At 54.3% G+C, this 17,747-nt stretch overlaps 6 protein-coding genes across 6 annotated transcripts; 3 read left to right on the top strand and 3 right to left on the bottom strand.

Moving 5' to 3' along the window:
- Positions 1-237: 237 nt before the first annotated feature.
- RHO25_005999 (uncharacterized protein) lies at positions 238-2,846 on the top strand (the record flags this gene model as incomplete). Its single annotated transcript, XM_023596860.1, has 3 exons — positions 238-543; positions 600-2,632; positions 2,681-2,846. The coding sequence occupies 3 exons, from the start codon at positions 238-240 to the stop codon at positions 2,844-2,846; spliced, it is 2,505 nt and encodes an 834-aa protein (XP_023452126.1).
- Positions 2,847-3,099: 253 nt separating this feature from the next.
- Positions 3,100-3,748, top strand: RHO25_005998 (uncharacterized protein; the record flags this gene model as incomplete). Its single annotated transcript, XM_023596859.2, has 3 exons — positions 3,100-3,210; positions 3,260-3,413; positions 3,462-3,748. 3 exons carry the CDS (start codon positions 3,100-3,102, stop codon positions 3,746-3,748), a joined length of 552 nt encoding a protein of 183 aa, XP_023452646.1.
- A 3,328-nt stretch (positions 3,749-7,076) lies between these two features.
- On the bottom strand, positions 7,077-10,345 carry RHO25_005997 (uncharacterized protein; the record flags this gene model as incomplete). Its single annotated transcript, XM_065602726.1, has 2 exons — positions 7,077-9,544; positions 9,598-10,345. The coding sequence occupies 2 exons, from the start codon at positions 10,343-10,345 to the stop codon at positions 7,077-7,079; spliced, it is 3,216 nt and encodes a 1,071-aa protein (XP_065458798.1).
- Positions 10,346-12,646: 2,301 nt separating this feature from the next.
- RHO25_005996 (uncharacterized protein) lies at positions 12,647-13,249 on the bottom strand (the record flags this gene model as incomplete). Its single annotated transcript, XM_023596857.2, has 1 exon — positions 12,647-13,249. One exon carries the CDS (start codon positions 13,247-13,249, stop codon positions 12,647-12,649), a length of 603 nt encoding a protein of 200 aa, XP_023452133.1.
- A 682-nt stretch (positions 13,250-13,931) lies between these two features.
- RHO25_005995 (uncharacterized protein) lies at positions 13,932-15,562 on the top strand (the record flags this gene model as incomplete). Its single annotated transcript, XM_023596856.2, has 2 exons — positions 13,932-14,691; positions 14,751-15,562. 2 exons carry the CDS (start codon positions 13,932-13,934, stop codon positions 15,560-15,562), a joined length of 1,572 nt encoding a protein of 523 aa, XP_023452121.1.
- An 87-nt stretch (positions 15,563-15,649) lies between these two features.
- RHO25_005994 (uncharacterized protein) lies at positions 15,650-16,582 on the bottom strand (the record flags this gene model as incomplete). Its single annotated transcript, XM_023596855.1, has 1 exon — positions 15,650-16,582. The coding sequence occupies one exon, from the start codon at positions 16,580-16,582 to the stop codon at positions 15,650-15,652; it is 933 nt and encodes a 310-aa protein (XP_023452122.1).
- Between the last annotated feature and the right edge of the window lie 1,165 nt (positions 16,583-17,747).

Raw genomic sequence — 17,747 nt, 5'->3', positions numbered from 1 at the left:
GAGGGCCTTCTCTGGTCTCACTTCACTTATTGTGTTGATTGTTGCCCTCACCGGTCAAAGCTTTACATTTCTGCACGGCAAGCGCGCTAACACCCGCAGCTGCAGGAAGTCGCGCTCTGCCTCGAGGCGCCCTTCAGCTTCAGCTTGGCATCAAAACTTTCCGCACAACTTCGTCACTGACGTTGACGCCAACTTGTCGCGCACACACCCACCTTCAAGGCGCTCGCAGTCGACACCATGCTCACGTCGCCTCCACCGACGCCCCAGCGGGCGAGTGTGCCACACAAGCTACTTGCTCACCTGTCGTCAAATGTGTCGGACTTTGACACCGGAGGCAGAGTCACCTCCTCGACCCGCCTGCAGACATTGTACCTCTTGAAGGACCAGGAAGTTAACAATGATCGCTTGCGCAACGCTACTGGCAAGACGATGCCACGCGTTCCTGCCCAGATGTTGATCAAAGCTGATGGTCAATGGACGGCATATCCGCCGTCACGCGATGCCGACTATGGCTATCAAGTCTCGATGCGATTCAACACTTTGGTGAGGATTTGGTGCCTGGCATTACTCCTATGAATATAGCACTAATGTATCTGCAGTACTCAGCCCCCACTGTGCGTATCGAGATTGAATTCTCACACGACGGACAGGCCGATACGCCACGCCTTCCGACCCTGGTTCTGGAATATCCATTCAATGATCGCGACGGAAGGCAGCTTAGTAACTTTGCATGCGAATTGATCGATGGCGAGTCGGACGATAGCGAGTCGGATGATGGCAAACAGCATAACGATGAGCAAGCTTTGACCATCGTACGCTTCGAAGCCAACGGAGCCACGTCGGAGGGCTGTGTCACCATCGACAGCTTCGCGTCTCCTCTGACCGCTGAGCAAGAGTCGGTGTTTGAAATGCTCAGAATTCAGCGCACCACCGGCAGAACTTTCACCATTGCAATCGCAATAGAGGCTCAAGAGGCGTCTGACAACACAAGCCCGACACTGAAGTTGCTTTCGAAACTTGCCGGCAGCGGTGGTTCGCTTTTGCCTTCACTCAGACACCGAGAGTGGGACGATTTTCTACCGGAAGGCTGGCAGAATATGGACGCGAAAGAGTTCCTGAGCGCGAGGCCTACCCGTCCCAATCTGATGCTGATGCAGAAGTGCGGCACTACTTTCAGCTCAGTCGAACACTTTTGCGCAACTCATCTAGTCGCTGAGTTGATAGCCAACGAAGAGGGCTCGGGAGAGCTGCGACTGTGGGCAAGAGCCGACCATGACATTGCTCTGTTCGAGCTGAAGGGCCACGTCGTGCTCGCCATGAAGTTCGGCAACCCAATTGTGCTCTCCAGTGGTCGAAAAGTCCTGAGACATCCCAAGATCCCGAATGATCTGGAAATCAGGATCAAGCTTTCCGACGGAGGCAGAGAACTCGTATGGATTACTGCCTGCCATGAGCGCGATTTGATGGGCCTCAATCGTCATTTCAAATTTGACGCATACTTCAAAGTTACGTCTCACACACCCGCGGATTTTCCTGGCCCATTCCACAAGCCAAACGACCCAAGACCAAAGATCTGGCGAGCAGTGAGCTTGATACCCCACGAGAATAGGTTCTGGGTCGAATCTGTTCTCCACACGGCGAGCACACTTTACTACGATGCACGCTGGCACCCCTTCATGCTCGGACAAGGCCTCGACTCGGTAAAAACGGTCGATGTCATCGCCACTGTGGAGGTGAAGGACGATGTAAAAGCTTCGGCTTGGCAGTGGCTGCTGAAAGCGAAGCAATGGAATTTTCAGCAACGACGAGTCATTGACAGTCTGCACCAAGCGTTGGATGGCATTGTCCTGTGCACAGGATTCCCGGGCACAGGTAAGACACCACTATTATTGGCCAGTGCGGTCTACTTCGTCAAGCTCGGGGGCAGGGCGATCATCAGCGCCGCAGAGAATGGTCATGTTGAGAGTATGGCCAGCAACCTCGATCTCATCATCGGCGATGCCACGAGGCCTGATGGCGAGCCGATTATAGCTTACATCGTGCAATCGTCTTCGCGCGGCAAACGCCTGCTTGAGACGAGTGGTCAGCAAGCTCCTTTCAACAAGAAGGGCCATCAGGACGGGAGCGCCGGCGGCCTTGACAACTTCATCTTCTCACTGCTGCTTGGGGAAGAGCAGCGAGATAAAGCCTTCCAGTACACCTTGTGCAATGCTGTCGCCGTGGAGGCAGAGAAGGGCGAATTGAATTTACCCATTCGCCTGCCGGACCAGAATGGCATTGATTATGGGCAGCCGATCAACGCCTGGCAAAGACTGCTGGAGCTAATGGTGCAGATCAGAGAGGGTATCTTTCCTCACCACAGCAAGATGGCCAGATCCGAGCTCCAAAAGATTTTCAGTGCATGCGAGAAGCAGCTTATCAAGAGGGCCGACATCATGGTCACAACAGCCTGCAACGCGAAGTGCAAAGAGCTTTGCTATTGGGGCAAATACATGCGGGAGTCTGGCGTGTCTATCTCGACCTTCGGCGTGTTCATCGACAACGCTGACTCTTGTCGCGCCATGGAGCTCTGGAATGTGATCACTTCCTGTGCGTCGCGTCCGGACATAGTCATGATTGCTGGCGACGTTCGGTGAGTTGTTCAGGTCCCTGCCTCTTCGCTATGCTAACGAGTGGACAGCGTTCTTGGGCCAATCAATACGAGCATCAACCAGATCCCTGTTTGCAACCCCTTTGCCGCGAGCTTAAGCATGTCGGACTTCGAGCGATTGATCAAGCTGGACCTTCCGGTTACCACGCTCACGGAGCAGGGTTTCATGGTGAGCTTCTACAACCAAGAACATTGAGCTGTATGCTGACTTGCCCCGGAACTCTGAACTTGTCCGATTCTTAAGCCTTGAATTCTACAACAACGAACTAAGCACAGCACCAGGCAGGGACTCGCCATTGCCACTTGGATTTCGTCAAGCTCTGCTGCAGAGTCTCTCACACAGGAAGTGGTCCAAACCTGAGCCAACCACACTAGGAGAGAAAATTCGCCTATGTTACCTCGAGGTCCGTCCTGAAGCATTGGAGTCCAACGAGAGGAGATCGATCGTGATGCTTGACTATGTTGAAGTCTTCTTCGCTTCCGTCTTTCCGGCGCTGCAAGAGCACTTCCGCGAACGCACGTCAAAAGAGCTGATCGTGATCGTGGCTTATGCTTATGCGGTAAGTGTCTTCGACCACTGCACGTATGCAGCTCACTAACTTGATATAGAGAACAAAGTATACTGAGTGTATGCATGGCCTGCAGGAGGAGCAAGGTTTGGACAACGACTGGTATCCACGCATTATCTCCGTCGATGGATCAAAGGGCCATACCGCTGCAATGGCTTTCTTTGATGGCTCAATGGAGCACGGAGATCGAATGGGTAAGTGGAATTGGTGCTCACTTGCTGCTACCTGCTGACAAATGACAGGCTTCCTGAAGGATCCCAAGCGCTGCAATGTGGCAATGACGCGAGCGACAGAGGTATTCTGGATGATCGGCGGCCCACTGCTTCGCAAAAACTACGAGGACGATGAGGAGGCTCCCTTCTACAAATTGAGACAGCAACTTGCGGCTACCGGCCAGGTCATCGACTTCCCCACGCCTAAGTTGAGGACAATCGACCTCCTCAAGGCAAAAGCTAAGGCTCGTGATGGAGAGCCTGCGCAACGTCGCGATGTCGCGCTGCGTCCCAAACAGCCGGCATTTCGTCGTTGAGGCTGCAAAACACGCTGAACTTTACACGTGCTTGCATAGCCTCGCAAGTCCGCAAGGACGCTCCCTGGTTCCGCAGGGTGTGCGTCTCGAAGCGAATGCATGCGAAGACGAGTACAATTTGTGTCTGGAGCAAAGGGTCGGGCTGCAGGTGATCGATAGAAGATCTGGTGGAAGAGCAAGAGACATGAAATTTTGTGAGCGACAATGGCTGCGATAACATAAGAGGCGCATGATGGCTGAAAATTGTGCAAGCAAACAGAAGATGACGAGGGAAGCGTGTTTCACACGATGGCGAGCAACGCCGCCAACATTGTACATCACAAATTGCAGAGCCATAAGTAGAACAATTCATTCGTTCTACTCTGTAAGACAGGATCGAGTGGTCTCTGCCATCGAACGCAGTGTTTTCGATGTGAATCCTCGTATGTGGCTTTGATACTGGCACACAGCTCAATCCACCACGAATGACTGGACACTTCAGCTGCAGACATCTCAGACCTATCACTCCGATATCTGAGCATAGCTTCTGTTCCCCTTCGGCTGCTGTGGGGTCCCTTGATGGGATTGTAGCACACACAATTGTTCATGGGCTCGACAGGACGCCAACATCAGCATCAGCTCAGCTCAAACGCCGCTCCCGAAACGGGTGATGTTCAGATCCGAATTACCGTATGTACAAGCACAGCAGCAATGATATTGAGCGACAGAAGGGACGCCCTCAAGCATCGGAATCGCACGCACCTCAACGAGAACCCGAATCCTTCCATCATCTCCGAACAATGAACGACTGGTCATCAACGACCACGCCACATCTCACGGCACCGAGGCCAACCCTCCAAGGCTTCCAAGATCCTCTACCGTACGAGATCAAGGCAACACCACAACGCTACAACACTCTTCGGAGCACCAACTCAAAAAGGACATTACTGATCAACAAAACAAGGAGGAAGGAAGATCAACCTCGGAGAGAAACCCAGTCGGCATACCGCAGGAGTACGTGCATCGAATAAGCGAAAGAAAGGATTCCAGTCCCGGGCAACTTGTCACCAAGTCCCAATTTATATCCTTGACGGAAAAGGTCGATCTGCTAGGATATTGTACGAGAAGCTCCAAAGCACGCAAGTTGTGCAGTTTTGTGCAAGCAAGATTCTTTCTCATCTGCTACTGCAAGTTTGAGGCGTGCATTACGATTCCTCCTTCCGCGATTCGTCGACCTCTTACTCGGGTCCGGAGGCGAAAGGCGAATATGATCGTCAATGCTATCTGCAGGAGAGCAGGAGCCAGTTCATGAGTCTGTCCGTCGAGACACCGAGCGCCGCAGTTGGTGGTCTGGGCCGTATGGAGAGATGTGTTGTCTCCTGATTCGAGGTCCTCGCTTGCTCGGATCAGATACTCAATTGAAAGATCGGAAGGAAGCATCTGTGGCTAGACTGCGTGAGCATGGGAAAGAAGCGAGAGAAGTGGATTCTGTGCGGTAAGGATTCCGCGCCACAGTGGCAGGAATACCATCCTTCCACTCAATGTGACCTTTCGGCACGGCATACGTGATGCGGCAGAACCGGCGACATGTCCGACGACAGCTGTGTCTTGCAAGGTTGTTCTGGCTATGGTCCGAGAATTGACGAGTGCCAAGCCGAAAGGCAAGGATTCCATAATAGAAACGAAAAAAAAGCGATCTGTATGGAATCCTTCTGCTGGCAATGGCAGGACGTCATGGGACATCTCAATTGACACATGAAACTGCGACATTGATTGAACCAGGCCAGCAAAAAAGCCATGGCTGACGAAAGAATGCGGTCCTAAGTCCCAAACAAGTTCAGGTAGTGAACACCACTTCATCATGGTTCGGCTCCCATTCCCACGCCTCATATTCGGCGCAATGAGGACTTTTTCGGATCCGATATCCAAGTGACAAGCGTGATGAGCTTGCAACGTGGTTAGCGCGTGTGTGCTGGGAAAATCCGCCGCCCAGTGCCCACGGCAGTTTCAGTTCACAGGTTTCGGATCTGCCTCGCGCGAAAGCACAAAGGATCACGCAAAGGTCCAAACACGAACGCAGCGCCCGGTCTCGAACTCCTAGGGACCCATCACCCGCTTGCCCATCCCGTTTCCTAGAAAGAGGAACCCTATGAAGATAGTGGCGGACGCTATCGGCGGCCAGCACACACACAGAACCACGCCTGCCACGATGGTGATGTGTACCCTGTCTAGTTGCAATGCACGACCCTCGCAAGTCTCGCTAGTCGGAAGCACCCAAGAGAGGAAAATATCGTCATATCGATCGGCTTGTTGCAGGGGGGCAGGATTCTACGGCCTCGTGCCGAAGTGCCCTCGAGACAAGCCTTGAATGGAAACAATGTGCTACGGCAATAGTCAGCGGTCAGTCATGCAAGCACACAGTGCTTTTCTTGTGTGTGCGCAGTGCCGGGCCGGTACTCCTCGTCGTATTGTTGACGTCGATACCGTAGGTCCGTAGCACGGCGAAGGCTCTTCATGTGGTCAGCTTCGCGAGTTCGCATTTGGCCTACAGTGACCCGAGGACGCTGCGAATTTGTGATGTCAGATGACATCTAGGGTGAATGTCGCCCTACTGTGGTTGTTTTTCTTGGCCGATCGTAGCTCTCGCCGTTGAATGCAGATTTGCGCCATAGTGGACACAGTGGAGATGCCATAGAGAGGATGGGTGGCTGAAGCAGTAACAATGTGGTTTCGAGAGCTATAGTCTACGGCTAACCAAATCGTTTGATGCTATGTCGCTCCAATTTCAACCACTACACACGGTGTGCATATCGACAATTGCAGACAAAGAAGCCTCCGTCGCAGAGCTTGCGCTCGATAGTGATCTAGCCGCGTCCAACATCGCAGTGTCGGTATTCTGTTGATGAGCGCAAGAGCCTCCAAATCCCACATCGCCTTGCCAACATGCATTCGTCCCCGCTCGTAAACCACCTTGCAGCTGTTCATACTGACCGCACGCAGCCAGAAGACAATATTGAATAACACAGAAATGTTAAAGAACGCCGGCCTCCTTTTTCTTGGGCGAGGGCAGGACCTGGTACCTCTCGCCCGCTTCGTCTATAATCTATATCTCGTTATGTTCTGTTTCGTGTCATATCACTGTAGCCTCCGTATTGATGTTGATGGGAAAAAACAAAACAAGCAAGTTGCCATGGGTGTTGCGCCCTCCGTACCTGTATTGCAAAGCAGGACTCCGTATTGCATGCATCGTCATAGTCTTGAGAATGTGAAGCCGAAGGATACCGTCCGATGAAACTTTTTGTACGCCGTGAATGAATATGTGGGCAGCAATCAGTCGCAGGTCGTGAGGTTATACAGACTGCGTCTGAACGCCAGCCACAGGACTGTCAAGCTGACTGTTGTACGGTTTGAAGAGTAGCTTCATGTCCAGAGTCAGGTTGTCAAGTCCGTATTGGTCATCGATGTCACCGACAGACCCAATGTCCTGCCCCTTGTTCTCATTATCGCCCACGACCATGCTCTTGATCCGCTTGAGCAGAGCCATGACGCGCTTGAAGCGCATGTCGGCTGGGAGAGTGAAGTCGGACGCCTGCTGGGATTGCAAGAAGCTGCGACCAAGGTAGAAGAAGTGAACGCCGTCGCGGCTGAAGCCAAAGCGACGTTGCTGAAAGTGCGTGGGTGGATACTGGAGCTCCATGTCGGTGTCCCAACTACGCTTCCACTTCTCGAGGGCCTGAGCAAGCCGCTTCTTCTCTTGCTGCGCTGCCATTGTGTTCTGTTGCTTCGGGCTTTGCGATTCGGTCGGCGTTCCATGGCCGCTGTTACTGGCGCTTTGAGGACGGCTGCCACTCTGCTCGAGCCAGTCATTCTGCGAGAGTGGTGTCGCCGGCGTGCTGCCATGCAGGTTCAGTGTAAATGGCTGCACTGGCTGATCGGGCCCAAGCAGCGCCTTCTGGCACACCACAATCCGGATTATCAAAGCGTGAATGAGCAGGAACTTGGAGTACACATTGGTCGTGCTTGGCTGGAACGAAGCGTACGGATCCAGCAGGACACGCATTGCATCACGTGTGGTTGGCTGCACCGGCTTTCGTGTGCCAGTCATGTTTCTGCTCTGTGCCTGTGGGCCGTTGAGTCCAAGGGCATTGGCGCACTCCTGAGGGCTGGTGGCGTCCCAAGCGGCGTCATCTGCAGGTAGCATCAAACGGATTTCAAGAGGGTCAAAGAGTGGCGTGCAGTTGAAGAACATGACCATAGCAGCGTCCGTAGCCAGTACCTGATAAAGAGCGCGGTTGCGTTTCTCTTGCTCCAGCCAGGATGACCAATTCCAATTCTGCGTCTGGTATTGTCCGGCCTGGGACTGTCTGGTATTATGCAACGGGCTGTGCGCATAATGTCCAGGGGGTGCTGAATCACAGAGAGCCATCGCTTTAGCAATGCGAACCAGCATTGGAAATTCGCCACGTGAGCCCTGTCTCTGAGCTGCATCACCGTGCCACATGAATGCCGTTTGGAGCATGGAAAGAGCTTGCAACTCTTCCACCTCAAAGGCTTGATCTCCCAGGCCCTCGGTTTGCCCATTCCGAACACGGTTGTAGATAGTGCAGTTCGCGTATACGGTCGTCTTGACGAACTCCATCAACTGGCGAGTCTGATGGACGCCAAGCTCAGGGCTGTAGACTGCGCCGATGCAGATCATGGCGAGAACCAGATTGTTGTTCGCATTGGTCAATCGGAATGTCGGCATGTGTAAAATCGGCCAATGTCCGTGGAAGGAGGTGTAGTGCTCAGCGAAATGCTTGAGCTTGTCCACCTTCAGGACACTTTGCACGAGGAGAGAAGCTGGGTCATTGCGTGCGCTGTCGAGTCCGTTGGGAAAGCAGTGCTGCAGCAGGCTGTCGACTTTGGCCTGTAGCGGATCGTCCATGCCCCAATTGGGCAATCCATGGATGCCGTTATCCATGGTCTCACCCCCAAAGCCACCCGGGTGAGAGTAGAGACTACCTAAAAAAGACTCGTTATTGAAGTCGTTTGACATGGTATACTCTTGCTTGTTGTCTGATTCGGTCTTGATTTGTGTATTTCCTTGCGAGCTCGCGTTCGCAGGATGGCTGCCAATAAAGCCATCCTGGCCACCTTGCGTGAACATACGGGTCCAATCGACGCCGTTTCCATCAGTGCTTGGCATCTGATTGTTCACCTGGCTGTTGGCGAAGCGCGAGCTCTGCTGGCCTAAAAAAGACATCTGCTGTTGCTGCTGTTGTGCGGGCGGACCACTGTACATGTTGTTGCCATTCATCTGCGGTTGTTGAAAGGAATACGGGCTTTGCATGTGGGAGCCATTCTGGGCATTGTGCGCATTTTGCGCGTTCTGCATGGCGTAGGCGTGCATGCCGGGCTGGTATGGCGCCGATGTCTGTTGTGCTTGATCGGCGCCTGACGTGTTCGAGCCTAAGATCCCCAGACCAGCGAGACTGCTGCGGTGGCTCAAGTTGCCGCCGCCAATCAAGCTGTTGGCTCTTGAGGATCTGGCAGATAAGTCTCCATTGACATTGGGACTGCTACCCACAAGGTTGGCATTGTACGAGTTATTCGCACCGGCGACATCAGGCATACCTGCTAGACCGATCGGGGGATCTTGCTGACTGATGGACAGCCTGTTCCCACTGTTCGTGTTCCGCCGCTGGTGTGCGAGATGGTTGGCACCGGTGGGGTTGCCGCGTCGCAAAGAACACTTCTGGAAATGGCGTTTGAGGATGTCACTGCGAGAGAACGTGTCTTTGCACAAGTGGCACATGTATGGACGGTCACCGGTGTCTGCATCGCGTTAGGTTCTAGTCTATGCGCCGAGGATGCCATCGGATACTTACGTCTAAGCAAGTGACGCTTCAAGTGCTTCGCGTGCAGATATGTCTTGTTACAGTGAGGGCAGGGATACTTGCCATCCGCATCCTTTTGCGGGATCATGCTCTTCGTGGCGGTGCCACTGCCTTGTGGGGGAGGATTGGGTCTTCCTGGCGCACTCGGGAGAATTCCGCGGCGTCCTTGCGAGCCCACGACGTGGGTGGGCTGTTGTTCGTCCTGCATGAAGGAGGGAGCCTGTCCCATCTGGCTCATCTGCTGGCCTGCTTGGGCGAGACTCGGCAAGCTACCGCCAGCACCCATCATGCCCCCCGGTGGCATCGGGCGGAGGTTTGGCAGGAGAGAGGAAGTGGCCGAGGGCATGGGCGAGGAGGTCGATGTCGGGTACATCATGTTGGCGGTGCCGTAAGGGTTGGCGTAGCCCGTTGGTGGCGCCATGCTGCCCGAGGTCGCCGTCGGAGACATGTGCTGTGGATATGGGTGCGACTGCTGTTGTACGCCGGGGAGTGATGGGTTGTGCGGCGTGGTAGGCGTCGAGGACTGACTGCCCGGCTGGCCGTAGGACAGATTGCCGAACGAGTAGCCATTCTGACCTTGTTGCGCCTGCTGCAGCGGAGGGAGTGTCGGGGCGGAGGCCTGCTGGTGGGCGGCGACGGCTTGCTGCTGCTGTTGTTGCGTCGTCGAGGGCTGGTTTGAGGACTGGCCGTTGCCCGTTGCGTACGCGTATGCGTGTTGTTGATACTGGTTGTTATCCATGTTGGCAATGGGGAGGAGAAAGAGTGGAAGGTGGTGGGGTCGCGGCGGGTAGGCTACTCCAGAGTTGCTATGTCGCGCAGAACCACACCACACATCGGACCAGCTGCGAGACGGGTGTCGGGCTGTGGAGAATTTTCAGCAGATGCCGCGGGGGCACGCAGCTGCTGGGAGGGCAGGCGCGGACGCACGTCGACCGTGCCTGACGCCTGCGCGGAGTGGGAGGCGGCAGCGACGCGCTGGCGGGCGGGCAGAGGAGTGGTGGGTGTGTGCGGTATGGAGTGAGGTGGATGCTGGGTTGTTGTGGGAAAGCGTGACAGACGGCCTGACGGAGGTCGAGGTTGTAAGTTGCCGTTCCGCGCGCCAAGCTCTTTCCTCGCGGGTGATTCGCGGCAGGACAAAATCCTCGTCGCCGTCGACGCGCTGTGATGACACGCTGCCCAGCGAGCGAGCAGGCCTTGCGGTGCACGCCTGCGCACTTCTCTGCGGCGAGCGCTCGCGGTGATGTCTGCCGTGATGTCGAAAGAAGATTGTCGCTTCTGCGAGTGGAGATGGGTGGATACGCTGCTGTTCAGGTACCCGTTCCGCGACTCGACGGCCGATGTGCCAGGCCCAGTGCAACAACAGAGTTCTCTGGAGCGCTGACGAGGATCCACGCCTCCACTTCTGCCACGTTGCTGCAGGCTTCCAGAAGGCGGCGCGCTGGTGAGGATGATACAGTAATAAGAGCACGGGGAGGAGACAATAGAGAGCGGTGCTGGCAATGGAAGAACACGGTGCTGCCGCCCCAAAGTCGTTGAGAGACGTCCGCTGCCGCAATGCTACGCAACCATACGTCAGACTCACAAGACGTTCACGCAAACCTAACTGCTTTGAGCTGGTCGCTCTCGCGGCCGTCTGCTGCTGCGGGCAGGCCATTTGCACCATCATGCCCTCACCTATCATCCGCCGCCGCGCCAGTCTCGAGTCGCTTGTTGCGCCTGCGTTGCAGCTCGCGCTCCGCTGGCCCTGTCTAGTCCGCTCTGCCCGCATCCCCCGTTGGCGCTGTGATTCGCAATGGCCCAGAGAGACCGTGCATTGATCTGCATCCCAAGCATTGCTCCTCTCGGCTTCTTCTAACCGAGAGGCCTGCGCGTCTATCTATCTTCGCCGCGCGCATTCCCATCTTCCTGCCATTGTCAGCTCGTGCGGGCTGAGAGGTGTCGCGCCTTGCACGATTGCCCTCTGATTGCCCCCCGAGCTGGCGGAGAATAAACGCCGCTGTTGTGGCGACAGAGGTGCAGCGCGGTGGCAAGCCAGCCCTCGGAGCTCGCAGCGGAAGTTAGGATACCCCTAGCAAGACTAGCTGTACAGCGATACGCGCTCACACTATTGCCTTTACTCGTACATCCGGTCCCGATCTGGCGGCTCGTACATTGCACTGGCAATGCACCTGCTGCTCTCATAAACAGGGCCAGCGTTGCTGCGATATTGCAAAACATGGGCAAGAATTGCCAGGATCGTCCGAGATGCAGACAATGCGAGCCGACTCTGCTGCTGCACGTCAGCGAGCCACGAACTTTCTCGCCCATTTCGCTTCTGACCAGTCAAAGAACGACCGGCAGGGCCGCCACCCGCGCGTTTCATCTGCGGACCGCAAAGTCGTGCCGAGCTGGAAAACTTTAGGCACAATTGATGCCTGCTCCAACTTTCACATTACTAATAGCAGCTCACGGTAGGGTGACATCGCACGGAAGGCGTGCTGCGTCTTGATAATACCGCCAGCCGGTGCAGCGCAGAGAAGGTTGCCAACTTGCCAAAACGGCGTTGCACTGATACCCTTCACCTCGTGTCACCGTCGATCTGCGGTACCGACAACAACAGCCGCGTCAACAGCATGCGAAAGTCCCGTTTGATGGTACCTGTTCAACAGATTTGGGGGTACACTTGCATGAACGTCGCCGACCGCCGGCACACGCCGCAGGATTCTGTGTTACTGCACGCGCTCAGAGTGCATTGTTTAATATCGCTGCCAAGGTAAGAACGTGCAGCGAGTCATGGATTCCGACAACAACCTCACCGCGAGAGACAATGTGTCACGAAGACATCTCGGAGAGGGATTGCCTGAGACGCGTTCTGCTTGTCTCAAGCCACCCCGCGGCACCTCGTTCAAATTTCCAATACCATCGAGCGTTGCAATACTGATCAAACTGATCACGGAGGTCTGCCTTTTCCATACAAGACGCGTCGACATCTGTGCGCGACCACCTCTAACCGGGAAAGACTCCTTGCCTTGTGCGATGACGACCGGCCACCAATTTGCACTCAGCACTTAGCGCCCCAAATTGTACTCCTTTCAATGCCGTCTTCGGCGTCCAACTGACTACCTCGCATTTGCACGCTCATCTGCGGCTTCTTCACCAGAGTTTGTAGAACAACGCAGTATCTCTCAGTCAGTTTCCCCAGCTTCTCGACCTTCTCATCTGAAACCTCTTCTCCTGGCTCGAACTTGAGGTCGAACGACAGTCTGATGTCCTTGAAGCCCACAGGCGCGTCTCTGTCCACACCCATTGTCCCACGAAAGTCCAAATCTCCTTCTGCTCGCACTGTTCCACTCGTGATCGGAATGTTCATAGCAGTAGCCACCGCCTTCAACGTGACCCCGGCACAAGCCACGAGCGCTTCCAGGAGCAAATCTCCGGAGCAGAGCTCGCCAGAGATCTCGAAACCATCACCGCCAGACTTGGGATGCAAGCCCGCGATTCTCTCCTGAGCTTGGGCCATTTGCTTGCCGGTGTCGAGCTTGCAAGTCACGCTGCTGGAGTCGAGACTCCCGGAGGCCTTGAGCGTGATGAGTGCAGCCGATGCATCTTCCTTGTACGAGGCTTTCAGTGGCGCCTGCTTGTCGCGTAGAGCTTGCGATGCCATGGTTTGCGAGTGCAACAAAGCCTTTCAGGAGTAGAGGTCGATGTCGGTTTTGTCCAATATTCAGGTTGCTCGGACAGCTGCTAGGCGGAACTCGGACTTGCTCAGTCGCGAGACGTCGTCAATGCTACACGATCGTGCGTCGTTTTTGCGTGCAGTAGGCAAAGAGCACGAAACTACGAGAGGATATCGATGCTGATCTGGAAGATATGTCTCTTAGTGATCACTATTTCACCAGTTGTCGACCACAACATTGCCCCGCCAATACCCCTCCATCCGAGGCCCCTGGATCCTTACCACCGGAAAGAGCTGGCCACGGTCGACTGCTGTTCCTGCATAAACACAAAACCCCATAGCAAGCGTTGTGGAGATTCTCCGCATCGAAGGAAGTGCAAGACTGTTCTCATCACCGACAGACAGCTCGAAGTCTGGAGTTTCGTCTCCAGCATGAGCTCAGTATCCGTATCGTCGGCTTTTGACCGATTTCTCGGGATCGGATGTCCACTTTAGGCAATCCGTGGAATCAAGTATCAGCTCTCGTCTTCCCCTCATCGAGCAAGCACTGACTGCACGATCACTATGTAGCATGGCACCGCTGTGAAGCACAGGTAGGATCTTTCTCTTAGCTTGGTGAAAGACTGTCGACAACGACAACATCATCAAAGAATACAACGAGTACCAAAATATGGCAGTCGTTGTTGAACAGACGATACCCTTCTCCTCATCTACTCTCGATCTTGAGAATGCAACACGCTGGAACACACTGCTTCCCCTCATCCGACCTTCAATAAAGACCGTCCAGACCCAGAAAGGCCAGCACATCCTTGTAGACACAGCCAAGGCAGAAGGCAAATATGTTCACGTAGTTGCAGTCGGCACATCAGGAAACTTCTCGAGCAAGCTGTTGGACGACAAATATGTGACAGCTATTATCACTCAGGAGAGAGGCGCTGGCGTTCTGCACGCCACAGATCTGCCGCATGCACTACAATCCGCTGGTATCCAGGTATCACAAGGAGTTGTCGTGGTCCGAGGTGGCAAGCAGAAGAACGTGGAAGCACATCAACCTGATGTGTTGGAGATTGAGCTGAGTTCCGAATTGGAACAAGACCATGTATTGCACCTCTTAGCACATGCTACCGAGACCACGCGCAGCAACCCTCACCATATTTCGGATCTGCTGAAGGCTTTTGTCAAGGATGCAAGCACGGCACATTCGAAATTCCATACCGAAAAGGCAGAAGGCAACCCGGCTGTTCTGCATGTGGATGGTGCACAAGCCTTTGAAAAGGCAAAGCATGCTGTTGAAAGGGATCTGAAGCACGTCCTCAAGGACCATGGCTCACCAGGAGAAGAGACTGTTTACTCAGTGCATTATTCAGATGTGAACGGCTTGAGTAGGTTGGAGAACTACATCATTGCAGGCGAGATCGCGAACTACCTGAGTAAGATGATTCGATCTCGTGTTCTCAACAAGAATCTCACTGACTTCGCATCCAAATAGGCTCTCAAAAGCTGCACTACACCCTCTCTCACTCCACAATCCTCAACCACACCGACCAAGCCCGCGGCTTCTCCATCTCGATCTGCCCGCTGCCCAAACACTTCCTCTCCCCTCAACCCTCTCCCCAACCCCACAAACCCATCGGCGCCACAGCCTCCTCCGACCCCGACGCCCTCAAGAAAACCCTCTCACCCTCCCAATCCAAGATCACCTTCAGCGACTCCACAATCCGCTCCCGCATCACCTCAGCCTGCAACGCCGTCATCACCGCCGAACCCACCATAACCGAATACGACACCATTGTCGGCGACGGCGACTGCGGCTACACCCTCCGCGACGGAGCAAAACAAGTCCTAACCTTCATCTCCGACAAAGATCTCTCTCGACTTCCGGAAACATTAGCAGATCTAGTTTCAGAACTCGAAGTCAATATGGGCGGAACATCTGGAGCTCTATATTGTATTTTCTTAACAGCTTTGGCGTCAGCTTTGGCGTCGAGTTTGGCGAGTGAGGAGAGTGTGGCGAAAGCGTTGGAGAAGGCTTTGGGCGAGTTGTGTAAGTATACGAATGCGAGGGTGGGGGATAGGACGATGATGGATGCGCTGATTCCTTTTGTGGAGACTTTGGCGGGTGGAGGTGAGGTTGGGAAGGCGTTGGAGAAGGCGAAGGAAGGGGTTGAGGGGACGAAGAAGATGGAGGCGAAGTTGGGAAGGAGTACGTATTTGGATGAGAGTGCGACGAGGGGTGTGCCGGATCCGGGAGCGTATGGGTTGTTGGTTTTGTTGGAGGGAATGGTGGGTGCGAAAGAGTAGTTCGTTGGTTGTCATGTCGATTCAATAATTTCGTCTATCGCTAACAGGATATGTAACACAAAAGAGCAATCCGATTCTTCCGCAGTATCATACATCCACCTTCTCATCATCGCTACCACTGTCGCTCGAGGCAGACTTGGTTGCAGTACCCTGTTGCTCTTTTGGGAAGCACCAACCAGGATGCCAAATGTTCAAGACCACCGCTGCGATCGCGCACGTCACGCTGTCCAAGCCAATGAAGAGTCCTTCGTTGCGAAGAATCTTGTTGTCCTCGCTCCATCCACTCGACAGCTCGGCGAGTCGATAAGCGCATCTGATCAGGATGCATGTGTATGAGAGGCAGAGTGCGAGACAGAAAAGCTTGAAGCGAATCGAGTTCCGAAGGACCGCTGTTTCAGTGTTGAGCCGATAGAGGTTGCGCCTCACGGCCCAGGCATAGTCGGCGACGAGTGCGGCAAAGGCGACCATTGTCACGACTTGCAATGCCAGACCAGAGATCATGATGTTGTCGCCTATTTTCAGAACACTTTCGTCCTCAGACGCCGATGCCACAGCTCCTCCTGCGGCTTGAAGCACAATGCTGAGGAAGTCGCAGCTGATGAAGATGTAGGTATACCATTGTGGTCGGAGTCGGCTGAAGCTCGCGCCAAAGGTGAGGCAGATGTGCTTGAGGGTGTAGTAGATGCCGGCAGCGTAGAAAGCTGGTGAGAACGTGAACAGCACGACTGTGAGCTTGAAGCCTGCATCCGAGAAGGGGTCGTTGTTGAGGATGAGCTTGCCGGCGTAGCCAAGGGTCATGGACAGACAGCCGACGAACATTACTGAGGAGAAGAACCATGTCCGCGATTTGATGCCTTGGAAGACAAAGGTGAGTCCTGATAGTGCGAAGATGCAGAAGAAGATGACAGTGGCTGCAAGGTTGGGTCGATAGCCATAGATGGATCTAGAGACATCGCATGTATCCTGCGTGCAGCCTTGATTCGGGTCGAGCCTTGGGAAGAGGTGGAGTGTGGTCGCCATTTCTCCTTTGATGAGGAGATACGAGTAAGTGCTGGTAGTGAAATGCGCGTAGAAGACTCGGAGTGCTGCTGTCTTGTGAAACTGTTGATACTCCCCTTACCTTGGGCAAAACCAGGCCTATATATACTTATGTTGATTTTATGATCGAATCGTGGCCGACATACCAGTTCATACCAAAAGAGGTCTGATTGCGAGCTGTCTCGAACGCACGTAGGCAACAGAATAGCTTCACAGCAGCTATCAGGAGCGGCTGGTCAGTGCTCGAGCGTGAGGATGGAGGCCAAGCGCATCACCAGCCAGTGAGCAAAGGTGCGGTGACAGCTCAGCCTCGCAAACAAGCAAGCTGCTACGGACGTTTCGCAATCGAACTGCTGGATCGATAGTTCGCAGTCCTACAGTACGGCCGTTGAATAGATATCGTCGTCAGAATGGCTGAATTGTGGTCTCGTCATTGGTCAATCGTCGAAGGATTGGAGCTATTCCCTTTCGGATCGTGACTGCGAAGTGTCCCTGAGTGGGAGCGCGCGAGGAAGATGAGATCGGAACGCGTCACATTCGTGCTTCTCTCATTGCAGAGATGTCTTCCTGGAGGATTTGGTGGTGCATCGCGATGGCGTGTCCTCTGTTGGCGTCGTGGCAGACATCTTGGGAATGCTCTCGGCCGTTGCAGGCACACTGCTCGCGCACTCCTTACGCGCAACACTTCCGCTCCATCTCGCGCAGATACACGATTCGGTTTGTGGGCACAATCGCGATTGCGAAGTCGCTGTCGGAATCGCAGGTTCTGCTCGCGACAAAGCCACGACGTGTCTGCTTCACGTCTTGGCCTGCTTGGGTCTCACTGTGCTTTCAAATCGATACCCAAACGCACTAGATGTAGGTCATCAGGAGATGAAGTGATGTTGTTCAGACTTGTCAACAGTCAAGGCAGGTGCGGTATCATGGTTCCTGGGTAAAGTGCAGTCAGCAGCAGCCTGATCATTCAGCCGCGAGTGGACCGAAACGCGGAGGAAGTGGGATGCCGTTCTCAAACACCGACGAGCAGTGGCAGGTTTGGCGCCAATATGTTGACCACACGTCCCACTTCACTTCGAGTAAGGAATTATTCAAACTCTTGCAGGTCTGATTCTCCGTAGACTTTTCCAGCAATCTCGAAGAATATCAC

This window comes from Cercospora beticola, chromosome 4 (assembly GCF_033473495.1).
Source record: "Cercospora beticola chromosome 4, complete sequence".
In the NCBI taxonomy this organism is placed as follows: domain Eukaryota; kingdom Fungi; phylum Ascomycota; class Dothideomycetes; order Mycosphaerellales; family Mycosphaerellaceae; genus Cercospora; species Cercospora beticola.
The sequence above is the reverse complement of the archived record's forward strand: the minus strand, read 5'-3'. Positions and strand labels throughout refer to the sequence as shown.